At 41.4% G+C, this 13,965-nt stretch overlaps 1 protein-coding gene across 1 annotated transcript in view; it reads left to right on the top strand.

Moving 5' to 3' along the window:
• Positions 1-13,965, top strand: part of LOC307078926 (copine-5) — a gene marked incomplete at both ends in the record, with an annotated part of 120,678 nt that overhangs the window by 45,036 nt on the left and 61,677 nt on the right. The window contains one exon of the mRNA XM_079740961.1: positions 1,100-1,176. Within this exon, the coding sequence (XP_079597087.1) occupies positions 1,100-1,176 (77 nt within the window). The remainder of the gene's footprint in view (positions 1-1,099; positions 1,177-13,965) is intronic.

Genomic DNA, 13,965 nt, shown 5'->3' with positions numbered 1-13,965 from the left:
TGCTCATTTGCACAGCATTAGCAGTTGTAGGCATTGTACAGTGTTGTGTTCCTTGTATATGATGTATTCTGCTGTTGTTATTGATGTTGTCGCTTCCTGCCCAACTCTCCCGGAAGCCCTCGGAGCGCGACGTACGTTCCAGCCTTTTCTCTCACTTTTCATCTAGCGCAGGGTGGATGTCTCTTTCCCCAGAATTTACTATCCCTCTACCTTCAATGGGTAAACCCCAAAAATTCAGATTGCATCACTCAGTGCACATCGAATCCATGTTGATCGAGCCTGTTTGATGGTCACAGAGTCATCTCCCCTAATGTTTAACTGATGTCAGATAACATTTAGGCAATAAGCCCCACTGCCAGCACTGATGGCTTGGATTGGAGTAATAACTTTAGAAAGATAGTGTTAAGGAGGCCAGAGAGAATCCTGCTTGAAAAAAAAGACTTAACTTGCATAGCTCAATCAAAACAATTGACAGTAACTCAGTTTCTCAACGAAAGGAAATCCGTGGGCAACCTTTCAATGGAGCCCAGTGAAGTTTGTCCAAACATTTGACGATGAGACATATGGAGGATTCTTTGATTCAAGGAGTAGTTCTTCATTGCACAGGATTTGGCTGTCTGCCTTAAAATAAAGTGACGCTAAATGATTTAATGGCTACTGACTATCGAGGCTCCGAAATTGCCCCATCCTACCCGAGGCACACACTGGAAAAATGCCCATTCTCTCTATAGAAGCTCCAAACATGAACCTTGAATGTGTAGCGTACATGGTAATCTCTTGGTTATAGTAAGGTAATGAGCCTGGGGAAAGAGATGATTACCGCTAAGACCTTGTTCAATTAGCCCTCAGAAAGGGCACCCCCTTCTATCCCCCCACCCATTTATTTTTGGCATTATTACTACAGTCTCCCTTCACCTGTGGGTCCCACAGAGTCCTTTTAAACTCTTATGATTCCTGTTACATCTGTCCTATCTTTAGTCTTTCTGTTGTGGAATCCAAGCATTTGATTTCCCTGTGCTCTACTTGTGCTTATTTTGTGATCTTCGTTGTCTTTCTCTCCATCTCTTTATGCCTGGCTCACTTTATTTCCATCTTTCAGGATTTTTTAGGTCAGGCATTCTGCACTCTAGGAGAGATTGTTGGATCGCCAGCTAGCCGACTGGAGAAGTCTTTGGGGTGAGTTTAATACAATTTATGGCGCAATGAATAGAGTTCAGTAAATTGATTTGCTTTGTGCCAACATTGAACGGCATGGTGTTGTTTTGAGTCTGTTCGGTCTATCCAGATGTATACATGAGCTTTCCATAAAAAACTGCACTTTTGGCTTGGTAACAAACATTTTTTTCAGAAGTTCAGTTTCAACAACACAGGAGTTAGAACATAATTAAGATGGAAGAATAACTTTGTGTAAAAGCTTAAAACAAAGTTGGCACAATTCATTTAAGAAGGCGCGATGTGAGATGCAAAGTATCCTAGGGATATAAATAAATAGTTTGTACCACAAGCAGCCGTCGGAGGAATTAATCAAGAACCGTTTATAGATATATAAACAAATGATTGCAATAACGTCAAAGCAGAACCAGACCTCAGAAATGACCCTGGGACAAAAATATCTGTATTTCTTTCTCACACAGAGCTAAACGGCCAGTAACAACCAACAGGGATAAACACACTCAGATCTATATAACAATTCTCCCCTTGTTCTTGAGCGTGCCATTGAGTGCCACTTAAGAATGTCATGAATAGATATGTACATACTTATATGTTTTCCTAGTTTTTATATTTTTTTACCGATAAAAAATTTGGTCCATACTTACCATGAAGTCCATAAAAAGGAATTAAACCCCTCCCAACTCTAAAAAGAGTGAATAGATACACCTTTGAACTGCCTCAATAAACCTCCAAATCAACGCCCCTGCGCGTGATGTGCTGTGACGTTGCGGGGGTGCGACCCACTTTAGCGATGTACCGGGGGGGGGGATGAGTCAACTGCTGTTGTCTTGAGTGAGTGGGGGGATGGGGGGGCTTCAATATAAGGGAGATTCAGAAATACAAGCACATCTCAACAGGAAAAACGTGGGACAAAGAAAGGATAGATCAGAAGGAAGACGCCAGTGAGCGAGAGGTAATCCTTAATCGCGAAATAAAGAGGCAAAACTGAAGTCACTGCTCTTCTCTTTTCGTACGAGGTGCTGCGTTAGGAAGCATAGGGCAATAATGGAGCATCAGTTAATCTGCCGTGGTCCATCTTTCTCCTCCTTTCTGGCCTGAAAGCAGGTGATGCCGTCTTTAAGTTGCATTCGGGAAGATTTAGGTGTAAAGCACTCTTCAAAAAATGTTAGGATGACATGAAAGAGGAAAATGCTTCAAAAAACATAGAGGTATGAGACAGGATATGTCAATACCCGCCATAAATCAAATGAGCTGGGACATTTTTTGATTAAACTCTGCTCCAAGCCTTTCCTTATTGAAGCAGAGACATAAACATTATAGTTCTGTTACAGTTTGTTGCCATGTGGGCCTGCATATGGTAGAATGTTACAGATTAACTCTTGTTCATTTGTTTTTTTCAAAACCATAAGTCTAATAGAGTCTCCTCTACCTAATTCTTTCTGTAATGGCGAGTTGTCGTCTAAAATGAGTGCTGACTTAATTATGAGGCTTTCATTGTGTTGTTCGTGATCCGTAAACAAGAAAGGGGAGAAAGGAAGACACACACACACACACACACACACACACACACACACACACAGGCCTAGCGTCACACAAGGCGTTTGTTTCATCTCAACATCAAACACATATGGTTGTCTTTTGAATGCTGCCGGTTGCTTGCACTCACATGTTTTATTCAGAGGTTGATTCTGAGTCTATTCAACCTATTTGAGTCTCATGCTCCCATTTCATTGGTTAATGTGCAGGAAGGATGGGTATTTAGGTTAAGAAAGTATGTTGGAGTGTAGTATTTGAATTATTAACTACATCATTCATTTTTGTATTGCTCCTCTTTGGTACAGCTATTGGCATTTCCTGCTACTGAGTTTATCTGCTAATTCAGCTTCAGAGATGTACCTTGTGTGTGTGTGTGTGTGTGTGTGTGTGTGTGTGTGTGTGTAGTAGAACATAATCATACGCTCTCTGTATCATATAAACATGCAGGAACCAATTTGCCACACATCAAGAATATAATGTATGCAAAGGAATGCTTTGCATACATTTCCACCACCACTAAAAAAAATGCAAGACAGAACGGGGCGAACTGGCCGAGCGTTGGCAGGGTTCTGATAGGATGGGAGGACATGGACTGAATGAATGATTACAGCCTTGTTTTTCCTCTTCATTCAAAGCACAGTCCATTCATTTGTGAACAATCTCATGCATGGCCGTATCTGTTTGCGTTTCTATTTACTCGTAATAAGATGTGATTTTTTTTAGACCTGTTTGTTTCTTGTTTTAAATTTAGCAATTCATCATGCAGTTTTCTCCTTGCGCTGCCGACCAGAAAACTTTTCAAATTACAGATAGATTAATTTGCTAAAGCGTTTGATCCTCAAGTCACCCTATTTAGTGTCCCGTTTAGTGTTCTTCAGGTTAGGGCTGTAGTAATCTTGGATCCAGCCATCCTATAACAGTACAGCAGGATGTCTGGGGGTAGACTCAGGGTTGTAGTAATCTTGGATCCAGCAGGACGTCTGGGAGGAGGCGGACAGAGCCTGGGCCGGAAAACAAAACCTTAAAGGGGCGGAGTTAGCTCTTGTTTCCTGTTGAGTGAATAGAGATATTCTTCCAAAGCGTAATTAAAGCGAGTGGATGCAGCTCCCCAGTTAACTATATATAATAATAGTATTATATAGTAATATATATAGTATTGTAATAGAATATTATGGTGGCCAGTCGACAGAACGTTGACCTTTACAGACACATTTTCTAAAAACGTTAGTGTCCGGACAAGATGTTTAAGATTGTCTCCCCACAGCAAGAAGTTGACTAGTGCTGGCCGAGTTTGTGTTACCTCTTAGCCAATGATGTGCTTTCAGATCCACGCCTCGAACAACATGATTGGTTGAAACAGAAAGAAAATTAAACACCCCTGTCCACCCGATTTGAGCTTTTTCTGCTATCAGATTCATCAGATCTGTGAGAAGAGGGCTGTAGTTATCCAAGGTTAAAACATCAGGTTAGTGTACATTAAGTGTTGCGACAGTGGTCCAATAAGGCTAAAGCTTGGGCCTCATTTGCATTCTTGAAACTTATTTTCTATTTCTGTTCCTGATGCTAATCAGTCTAAGCCTGATAATCGTACGCTTAAAGGTGCTCTAGTTACGATGGAAGTGCTTGAATTCTAATTTGCTTGGTGATCAATTTGCTCCCTGAGAAGGTTCTAGTTTACTGTGACTGCCTAGTGCCTAGTAACTTATCGAAATTTGAAATGATAGGTCCAATATACCTGCATTCCAACTTAATTAAAGAATATGATGATGTATGGTTCTGTTTTCCTGTGATTTATATCAGATACCTGTATTACATAAACAGCAATCGGAGGGCGTCGCCCCAACAAACCAACAACACACAGACATTCACCCAGAGAACCTTCTCTAACCCGTCTGCTCAGATTGGAAGATATATATATATAAATATATATATATATATATATATATATATATATAGTAATCTAACACATAATCCTCATTGTGTACACTCTTTTACTTATTATATTATGTCAGGAGGCATAATTTGTTGTTGATATTCCAAAGGCAGTGTGAATCCTCAGGCCAACAGACAATGCTGCTGTAACAGAGTGGAGACGTTTTCTGTGTGAATATCAAGTGGTGCATCGCGTCCAACAGAATGCTGAGGAAATTGAATATTTTGAGGCCAGATGCCTGCATGCCTGCACCAAGGTGGTCGATGAGCACCAATCTATTAAGTAGAAGCGGGGAGAATGTGAGTGGTAGAGTGAGGCTGGCCCGGTGAATACGTACTAGATGAACTAGCGGAGGAGAATAGTGTCTCGATGAAAGGAGATGAGAGAGAAAGGAGGAAGGTTTGGTGGTAACAGATGAAGACGAGTGTGTTAAGCGAGCGTTGCCTTTCGCATTCGCTGTGTTTCATTGCATGTCAGCGTAAATTACGGGAGCGCTGTGGCGACATCGAAGAAGATGAATTGTGAAGGTGTAAGGAGACGTGTGTGTGTGTGTGTGTGTATGTGTGTGTGTTTGTTCCTATTGGGGCACAGAATCTGACTGGAAATCACGAAAGAACGTTGAGCCCCTAGATTGTGACTTGGGAGAAATATAATGTGTTAGATAGGTAAGATATTTCTATTAGATCAGCACTATATGAGCATGTTTAGCAATCTCACTTACCGAAATACTGTATAAGAAATGCCATGACCGCTGGGAACCCGTAGCCATGCCAACCTCGTCCTGATTGAATGGTTCAACTTGAGTCACTTCTTCAAAAGGAATAATACCTGTAGTGGATTGATTTTGTTTGGTAGAATCTATACTCCTCAAAAATGTCTTCAAGTATCGTACTTTTGTTAATTCCATATTAATTTTTAAATCAAAAGCATTGGACTTACTTCTGACCAGCACATTTTCCAGCTCTACTATGTGTATTTTAACAGCCACTTGGCCACCTCTCATCACAAGCTCATAAGAAGCTTCTCATCCTCTAAATGAGGTTTTTTTTAAGGGGGTAAATCTTTTTTTCCTCATTCAACAGGACAATTACAAAATGTAAGTCTAAAAAATATGTATAGATATATTCAGCATAGATTGGGTAATAAAAACTGGCAACAGATCTGCAATTATTAAACACATATTTCCATCCCATTTCTCCAGTTTCTTTAGCAGATGGGGAAGGACATGAATTGTGTCTTTGTCTCTCTCCCTGGAACGTTTCTATATTCCCCTCTGCTCCCTGTGGCCCCATTAATCTTTCTCCAGTTGATCCTTTTGTTTACACATCAGACATCTACTGTCTCCTCACATTACGCTGCTTCTGTCCATGTAGCCTGCTGCTATTGTTTCATCACCGTTCCCGTCAGCCCTGTCGCTCACTTCCACTGCTTTCAAACCGTGCTATGTATGTGACTGTTTCTAACTACTGCATGTTTTTTCATCTATCTTTCTGTGTTATCGCTGTTCGTGTTTACCTCTCTAGCTTTCCCTCCCTCTCTCCCTCTTTCACCTCTATCTCTTGCTCTCTCTATTTCCTCTCTTTCACTTTGCCTTTCTATCTCTATATCTGTCTCCCTCACTCAGAAACACACAGACGCACACAAACACACACACACACACGCACGCACACACGCACACACACACACACACGCACACACACACACACACACACACACACACACACACACACACACACACACACACACACACACACACACACACACACACACACACAAATATGCACTCAAGTATAAACACAGATACACACATCCACATACAGACATCACACACACACACACACACACACACACACACACACACACACACACACACACACACACACCCATTTCCCTCTTTCGTGATGGCCACATTTTGTAACCTACCAGAAGAGCGTTGCCCAGCTCTACTGGAATTATCAACAGATGCATTTTCAAAAGGCATTTCTCCTTGTTGACATTTGGCATGCTATGTTAGTGTATCTTTTCTGCTAAAGAAAAAATCTTCGTTTTTTTTTGCCCATAAATAGAAAAAAACATAAAATATATATGTGTCTTTTAAAAAACTGGATGCACAAATGACAATTTTAAGGGGTTACCAGGTCCGATCAGGATTGCCTAAGGTCAGGGTAAGGTAAGACTAATGACATACAAGTTCTCAAGGGAAGCCTTCGTTTTCATCCATGGCTCAGGCTAGTGTCAAGTTGTGACTCATAACAAACGCACATTATGTCGTAATGGCGAACGCTTAGTCAAGTTCAACTACCATCGTGGTAAAATCCTTGAGGGCCTCACAGCCCAGAGAAGATAAATAGCAAAGAGCTTCATCAGGACGTCAAGTTCCCTGTCTGGCCCCCTCCCTTTAGACACAGGCTTATGGATTTGACAGTGGTTTGGCTGGACAGAGCTGATCCGCTTTGGTAGGAAAAATCATAACTCCTGGTTTCCATCCAAGAGGTGTCAAAAGAGCTGCTGGACGACTGCACCAGGGCTGCCAAATAGCTAGACAACCATCAGCTCATTTGGAATCTCCAATTTATAATAAGCTATGAATCAGCATACATTTAGAGTTGAATGACAATGGATTCTGAGTGTGCGTACCTAGTGCACCTTCATCTGGACGTAGGCTTGGTGAGCCTCACGTGAGCTTTATGGATCTTTATCAGTGCATAATCAATGTTGAGGAAGAGAACAAAGAAATGAGAAGGAACAAAAAAGGAAAATGAACGAACAGACAAATTAAAACGTAGAGAACGAAAGAAAGAATAAAGGAATAGAAAACTAGGGGAACAAATGTTATCCCAAACTGTGGCCAGATGCTGCTTTTTATGTTGTCATTATTTTGACATGATCAGAAGGGATGGCAGTGGAACCCAAGGCAGTCAGTATTTCAGGAGCTCTCTGTTCTATGTGAAGTTAGACTGAGGCTGAACAGGAAGGCCTGGCCTGGTGAACGACGTTGCAGAACATATGTGGTACAAGTTTGTGTTGATTGCATGGAAAAGGGAATAACCAGTTACAACTAATATGGTAAGATCCTGGTAATACCATGGAAACAAACAAGGCTTCCTTTTACAGTACAGTTTCAGCTTACTTACTGGGTAAACTGTCATGTTTTACTTAGTAACGTTGCAGAACATGTATGGTACAAGTTCCAGTTAACTGCATGGACAATGGAATCATCTATTACAAAGGTTATGGTAAGAACATGGTAAACCATGGAAACAAACAAGACTTCGTACCCAGTATTTAAGAAGATGTACCATGGCACTAGAGGAAAACTGTTCCTGCAGAGGTTGTTAGTAAGTATTGCTGTAATTCTTCAACATAAATAAAAACAATTCAGTAGTTTCTGAGGTAAATCGAATAAACCTTTTATAAATGGGTGTAGCTATGAACAATAACTAAATAAGAAATAGTCATTTATTGGAAAGTACTATGTTAATTTCTAGATAGTACATAATTAAACCTGGGCTGTTACCAACATAAACCTTGGATAACTACAATTGTAACTTGAATTGATGGGTAATAGAAGAGTTGTTTCTAAGAATTGATTGCCTACTTTCCCAGGAAGTACACAATTATATCTGAGTCATAACCATCCTAAAACAGTTACAACTACACGGTACTTAGTTGAGTTGATAGGTAATAGTGGAGGTTTTTCTTAGTACTTCAGCTGTAGTTCCTCTGTCTTTACCTTCTTATTACCAGTGGTAATTACCCAATAACATCTATGATTTACCATATATTTACCAGGTAAATACCTAGTAATTAGGGGACTGTAAAAGGAAGAGTCATTCATTCAACGCTAAAAGATAAGTCTTATCATAACCCTAAAAGTACACATCATACAATAAATTACAATACATGAGTTCACAGCTGCACTCGTATATAGAAATTGTTTTTTTTTAAACTTTATTGTTGACAACAGTTAGCTGAACATTATAGGGTCCTTCCACTCCCTGTATTCTCAGTTAAACACAGAAATTAACTTTTTTTTTGCTACATTAAAGATGATCGCGATGAGTTTGGCCCGTTCTGCCTCAATTTCGTCCGTGATCAAACCGAAACAAACTACAGTGACAGCGGCCACACTTATCCCACCTCTTACGCACTTAGATCCAACATCATATCCTGCCCCTTGCAAGCACACCCCTAAACCCCCCGTTGATTCTACTGATGTCTAAACGACATCGATGTCCGCATATAAAGCATGGTCACCATCAAGTGGGAGTCACCCTCAGGGTCGAATATCCTGATATACAAATGCTAACCCATGCAAAAAGCTATGGGTTTAATTACAACTGGAGGTTGGGGAGAGTTGGGAAACTCTAGTTATTCTCATTACAAACTTAAATTACTGTTGATATTGATAAAGTGTCTAAAATAATATTTATTTTTTGGTTGGCATCTTTGACAACCAAAAAATCGGATTAAAAGCATCTTTAAATGTTGAGAAGTCGGAAATATACACAGTCTATGATTACTGCCGGTTGAACATTCGTATCAACAACGTGGAGGCATTTGAGGGGATATGGGAATGATGTATAAAAGTAAAAGCATGAATGTTTGATCATTTATGACATGTGCAAATGGGAACTGAAAGGTGGTGGAAATTAAGAGGGTTCTAGAAATCTGCCAATATGTCTGTGAACATGTTGATGGGGCAGTTTAATAATAAAAAAACATGTAAACATTTTGGTTCTAGGGCCAGCAGTGAGGACGGTAAATGACACAACCTTTTTCAACAGCGTTTAGAATGGGCCTATCCTGTAAACGTACACTTACATATTCTAATCCCCCTCTTACATTTCCACATTGTTATTTACTGTTGATCCCCATGTATCCAAGTCATTTGAGTTATCATGACTCATCGCTGTGAAATTTTGACAGCTACTTATTTTCATTTTGTGTTATTTCTTTCATGAGAAATTGTCATTTGTCAATCTCTTCCTAGTTTGACTTGAAATGCATGCTATTGGAGATCTAGTAAGTCAATTTTTTCTCCAGAGAACAGAGTAAATCTTCAATGACCTATTTTTCACACATTTTCATAATTTCAACTTCCTTTATCCCCCATCACTACTGGAGTTGAGCCAATAGTGCAGTAGAAGCCGTTGCTGTGAATCTCTCACCCTCCAGGCAGGTTGCTTGTTCTCTCCGTCACGTCCATTAAATGAATGGCGTCTCGGGTATAATAAAGTCCAATGAGGGTTGGGAGGGACGGAGGCTTTGTTGGCTTTGTGGGCAGTGGGTGACGGAAGAGGTGGGGGTCTTTAGGTATGATTCTGCATCTGTTCTCCGGTCTTTATCATGCTATTATCCTGTCTCCCTCCCCTTTCCCCCTTTGGCAGAGTAAGGAAAGACAGTAATTGTATTGTGAGAAATCCTATCTTCACCGCAGCAAGTTTATGCTGTTAAGGGGTTAAATCAGAGCACAGATTTCAAAGTATTAGTTCCCTTGATTTATTTTTATTGACAGAAATATTCCCAACCCAAGTTTTTTAATCAATCATTTTGACGTGATGCATGGTAATTTTAGGTGATGCATGCTTTAATATCTAAACCAAAGTCTCCAGTTTATGTTGATGCTCCAGGAGCTGAATAAAACTGCCTCAAGTAATACATAAAGGCTGGAAAAAAAGAAATTACCATCTAGTTTAGACCCCCTACCTTTCAGTGAAGTGTTGTGTGTTGGACAGTAATTAAGACAAATAGTCGGCCCGTTTGAAGTGCTGCAGGGAAATGGATGTTCGGTGCTCTCTGAATTGTAATGTTATTTCTTAATTAGCCAATCCTTGTTTGATTGATTGTTTTAATTAATTCATTGTTTGAAAGGAGAGAAAAAAAAAAAAAAAAACGTTTTTTATTGGACCTGCAAATCCTGATGTTGTTTGACCCCCAGCCAGACGGTGGTGGATTGGAAGCCCAAAGTCCACGGTTTAAACTTCAGACATCCGACACAAGAAGGCTAACCACTACCTAGAAAACACAAACTCCATGTACGTCCCTTTGGATGAAAGCATCTGCTAAATAAAAGTGAATTATATTCATTACATCTTAAAGGAGACATATTATGGTGTTTTCCCAACAAGTAGACATAGTGAATGAGTTCCAGAAAACATGTTTTTGAAGCTGTTTGCTGGAAATAGCTTTTAGGAAAATAAATCTTGCCTACCGCTAATCCCCTCTGTTTCAGTCCCTTCAGGATACGCTGTTTCTGGTGTCTGTAGCTTTAATGCAAATGAGCTGCTGCCCATTGACCAATGAGCTGTCAGACTGAACCACAGCATGGAGGAGAAGGGATTGTTGCCGTTCGCGGCATGGACCTATTAAAGGATGTTTGCGGACTTCTGGAGCTCTATATTTATATAATATAATATAATATAATAATAATATAATATATAGGTATTTATATAATATTATATGTAATATCACGGCTATGTGCGCCTCGGATGATATTATGAATCATAAAGACTGTGTCTGACGTCTCTGGTACTTTCACAACTAGTAAAGACTCGTAGTGGGGGTCATCTCGGCCGTGGTTGAGAAGAATTGGTGGAAAGGAACTTTAGCCTTGACTCTCTGAAGTCCATGAACAGCAACATGGAGGAGAAAGGGATTGTACTCCCGGAGCTGAGCTGCTGAAATGACGAAAGGTCCTTAGTATCCAACTTCTCAACAGTCAGTATTTACCACATCTGTGTTTATCTAGTGTCTAGTGTTTATCTAGTGTCTTTACGTGATCCCTCACACCATTAGGCTCCCTTGATTCCCAGCACAGTGGCCTTGGTCGGAGAAACTCTGTTCGCATCATTCTTAAACATTTTGAAATTCCTCTTATTAGAATTCATTTTGGGCACAGATCCAAGGTGGTTTTAAGAGGAATTATGTTGTGAATGTTTCAGATTGTTTATGCAGAAATTAAAAAATTGCCAGAGCATTGGCCAATCTCAGCAGAAAGCTACTGTCCAACATTATGAAATTACATATATTCTTTCTGATCTGGAAACACATACTTCCTTGGCAGAGACTCTCTGTTTGTATGTTCTTAATATGCTCTCACTCACTCTCCCTCTCCCTCTCCAAATGTTGGCCAGTGTGCGTGTGTGTGTGTGGGTGTGTGTGTGTGTGTGTGTGTGTGTGTGTGTGTGTGTGTGTGTGTGTGTGTGTGTGTGTGTGTGTGTGTGTGTGTGTGCGGGTGTGTTAGGCAGCAGAACAGTTCCAACTCCCCAGTTCAGCCAGTTGTCCTTTAGGGGTTCTTCCCATGTGTTAGCCTCACATGGCCACAGCAAGGGGTCTCTTCTCTCTGGATCAGACTCTCAACCATTACTGGAGAGGAGGCTCCTCCAGAGTGGAATACTTTAGCACACTTACCATGAAGGCTCTATATCGAATCCAACATATACCAATATCAAACACAAGCCTTTACGCTTTAAAGGCTTGTTTGTAATTAAATTACAATGAGTTGCTGGGGTAGATGAGACATAACTTTACATTCATCATTCAACTTTTAATAAATATGAAGGCATCCTCCAGACATCAATACCGCACATTGTTTCCCTTGATAATTGGAGAATAGGGTACAGAGATGATCTGGAGAAGCATTTTCACACATTACATTTACATTTACATTTAGGGCATTTAGCAGACGCTTTTATCCAAAGTGACTTACAATAAGTTCCTCTGTCATAAGAAGTGAAACAATATATCGCTGTCGGTACAGTAAAGATGTTCATAGAACCAAGTGCAAGTACTAACAAATGCTAGGCTAACCCATTCCCCGTGTACAGCAGTGATAGCAGCTACTGCAGATGCAAAACAATTAAGTATTATGAATAAGTGCAATGTAGATTAAGTGCGTACAATAAGTGCGTACATTAAGTGCCAGGACGTACTACATATGTGGCCGGAAGGGGCTGGGTAGCTATGCAGAGTCGAGGTGAACTCTTCAGTCTTTTGCAGAAGCTGATGAGCGACTTTGCGATCCTGACATTGCCAGGGAGTTCGTTCCACCGCTGAGGCCCCAAAACAGAAAAAAGTTGTGACTTTGCTGATCGACCTTTGCTTGCTCTTAGCGATGGCGGTACCAGACGTCCAGCTGAGGTAGTTGAGCGGATGGATCGAGCTGGGGTGTGTGGCTTGACCAACGCTTGGAGGTAGGCAGGGGCAGTTCCATCGACTGCCTTGTATGCCAGTACCATCATCTTGAATCTGATGCAAGCTACTACAGGGAGCCAGTGGAGGTCGCAGGAGAGGGGGGTCACATGGGAGAACTTAGGTAGGTTGAACACGAGGCTCGCTGCTGCATTCTGGATGCGCTGCAAAGGTTTAATTGCAGAGGCAGGGAGTCCAGCCAGGAGCGAGTTGCAGTAGTCGAGGCGGGAGATGACCAGTGATTGGACTAGAAGCTGAGCTGCTTCCCTTGTGAGGAAGGGCCGGATCCTGCGGATGTTGTACAGTGCAAATCTGCAGGATCTGGCCACCGCGGTGATGTTTGCGGTGCAGCATAGCTGATTGTCCAGTACCACAGCGAGGTTTCTGGCAGTTGGACAAGGAGATACAGTGATGTTCTCAACAGTGACCAGTAAGTCCATGTGTGGGCAATCTTTCCCTGGCATTAGGAGGAGCTCAGTCTTGTTGAGGTTAAGCCTCAGGTGATGGGCCGTCCGAGTGCTGACGTCTGCCAGACTTTCAGATATGCGTGTTGCAATCAGGGCTTTGTCAGATGAGGGGAAAGACAGAGATAGCTGAGTGTCATCAGCGTAGCAGTGATAGGAAAAGCTGTGTGATGTAATTACAGAGCCCAGAGATCTGGTATAGAGGGAGAACAGAAGAGGCCCCAGTACAGAGCCTTGAGGAACACCAGTTTCAGGTAACTGGAATACCAGTTACCTGATTCGTCAGGGAGGATGTGAGCCAGGAAACGGCAGACACACTTTTGGTGAGGGGTCAAGCCAGGGCGACTACTAGCGACTACTACGTGTAGGAGGAAGGACCTGAAGCAAGAAGTATGCAGCGGTAGTCTCAGTTTTTGGTTTACAACACATCGAAGATCGCGGGGAAAGCTTTCAACTCTGCTATACTGACTCTTTTTGCGGTGTAACAATACTGCATTTATTTAGACTTATCCGCAATATCAACAGAAGAATGGAAAGCAGGAAGAAGTTGGAACGCAAAATACAGGCGAGAAGAGAAGAGTGGGAAGCTGCGTCAGCAACTTGCTGACTCGCTCATTCTGAATTATTCGGCCCTCATATTCTCCGGACCTTACACTAGTGGTGGTG

The sequence above is a fragment of the Pollachius pollachius genome, assembly GCF_949987615.1.
Source record: "Pollachius pollachius genome assembly, chromosome: 8".
Classification (NCBI taxonomy): domain Eukaryota; kingdom Metazoa; phylum Chordata; class Actinopteri; order Gadiformes; family Gadidae; genus Pollachius; species Pollachius pollachius.
The sequence above is the reverse complement of the archived record's forward strand: the minus strand, read 5'-3'. Positions and strand labels throughout refer to the sequence as shown.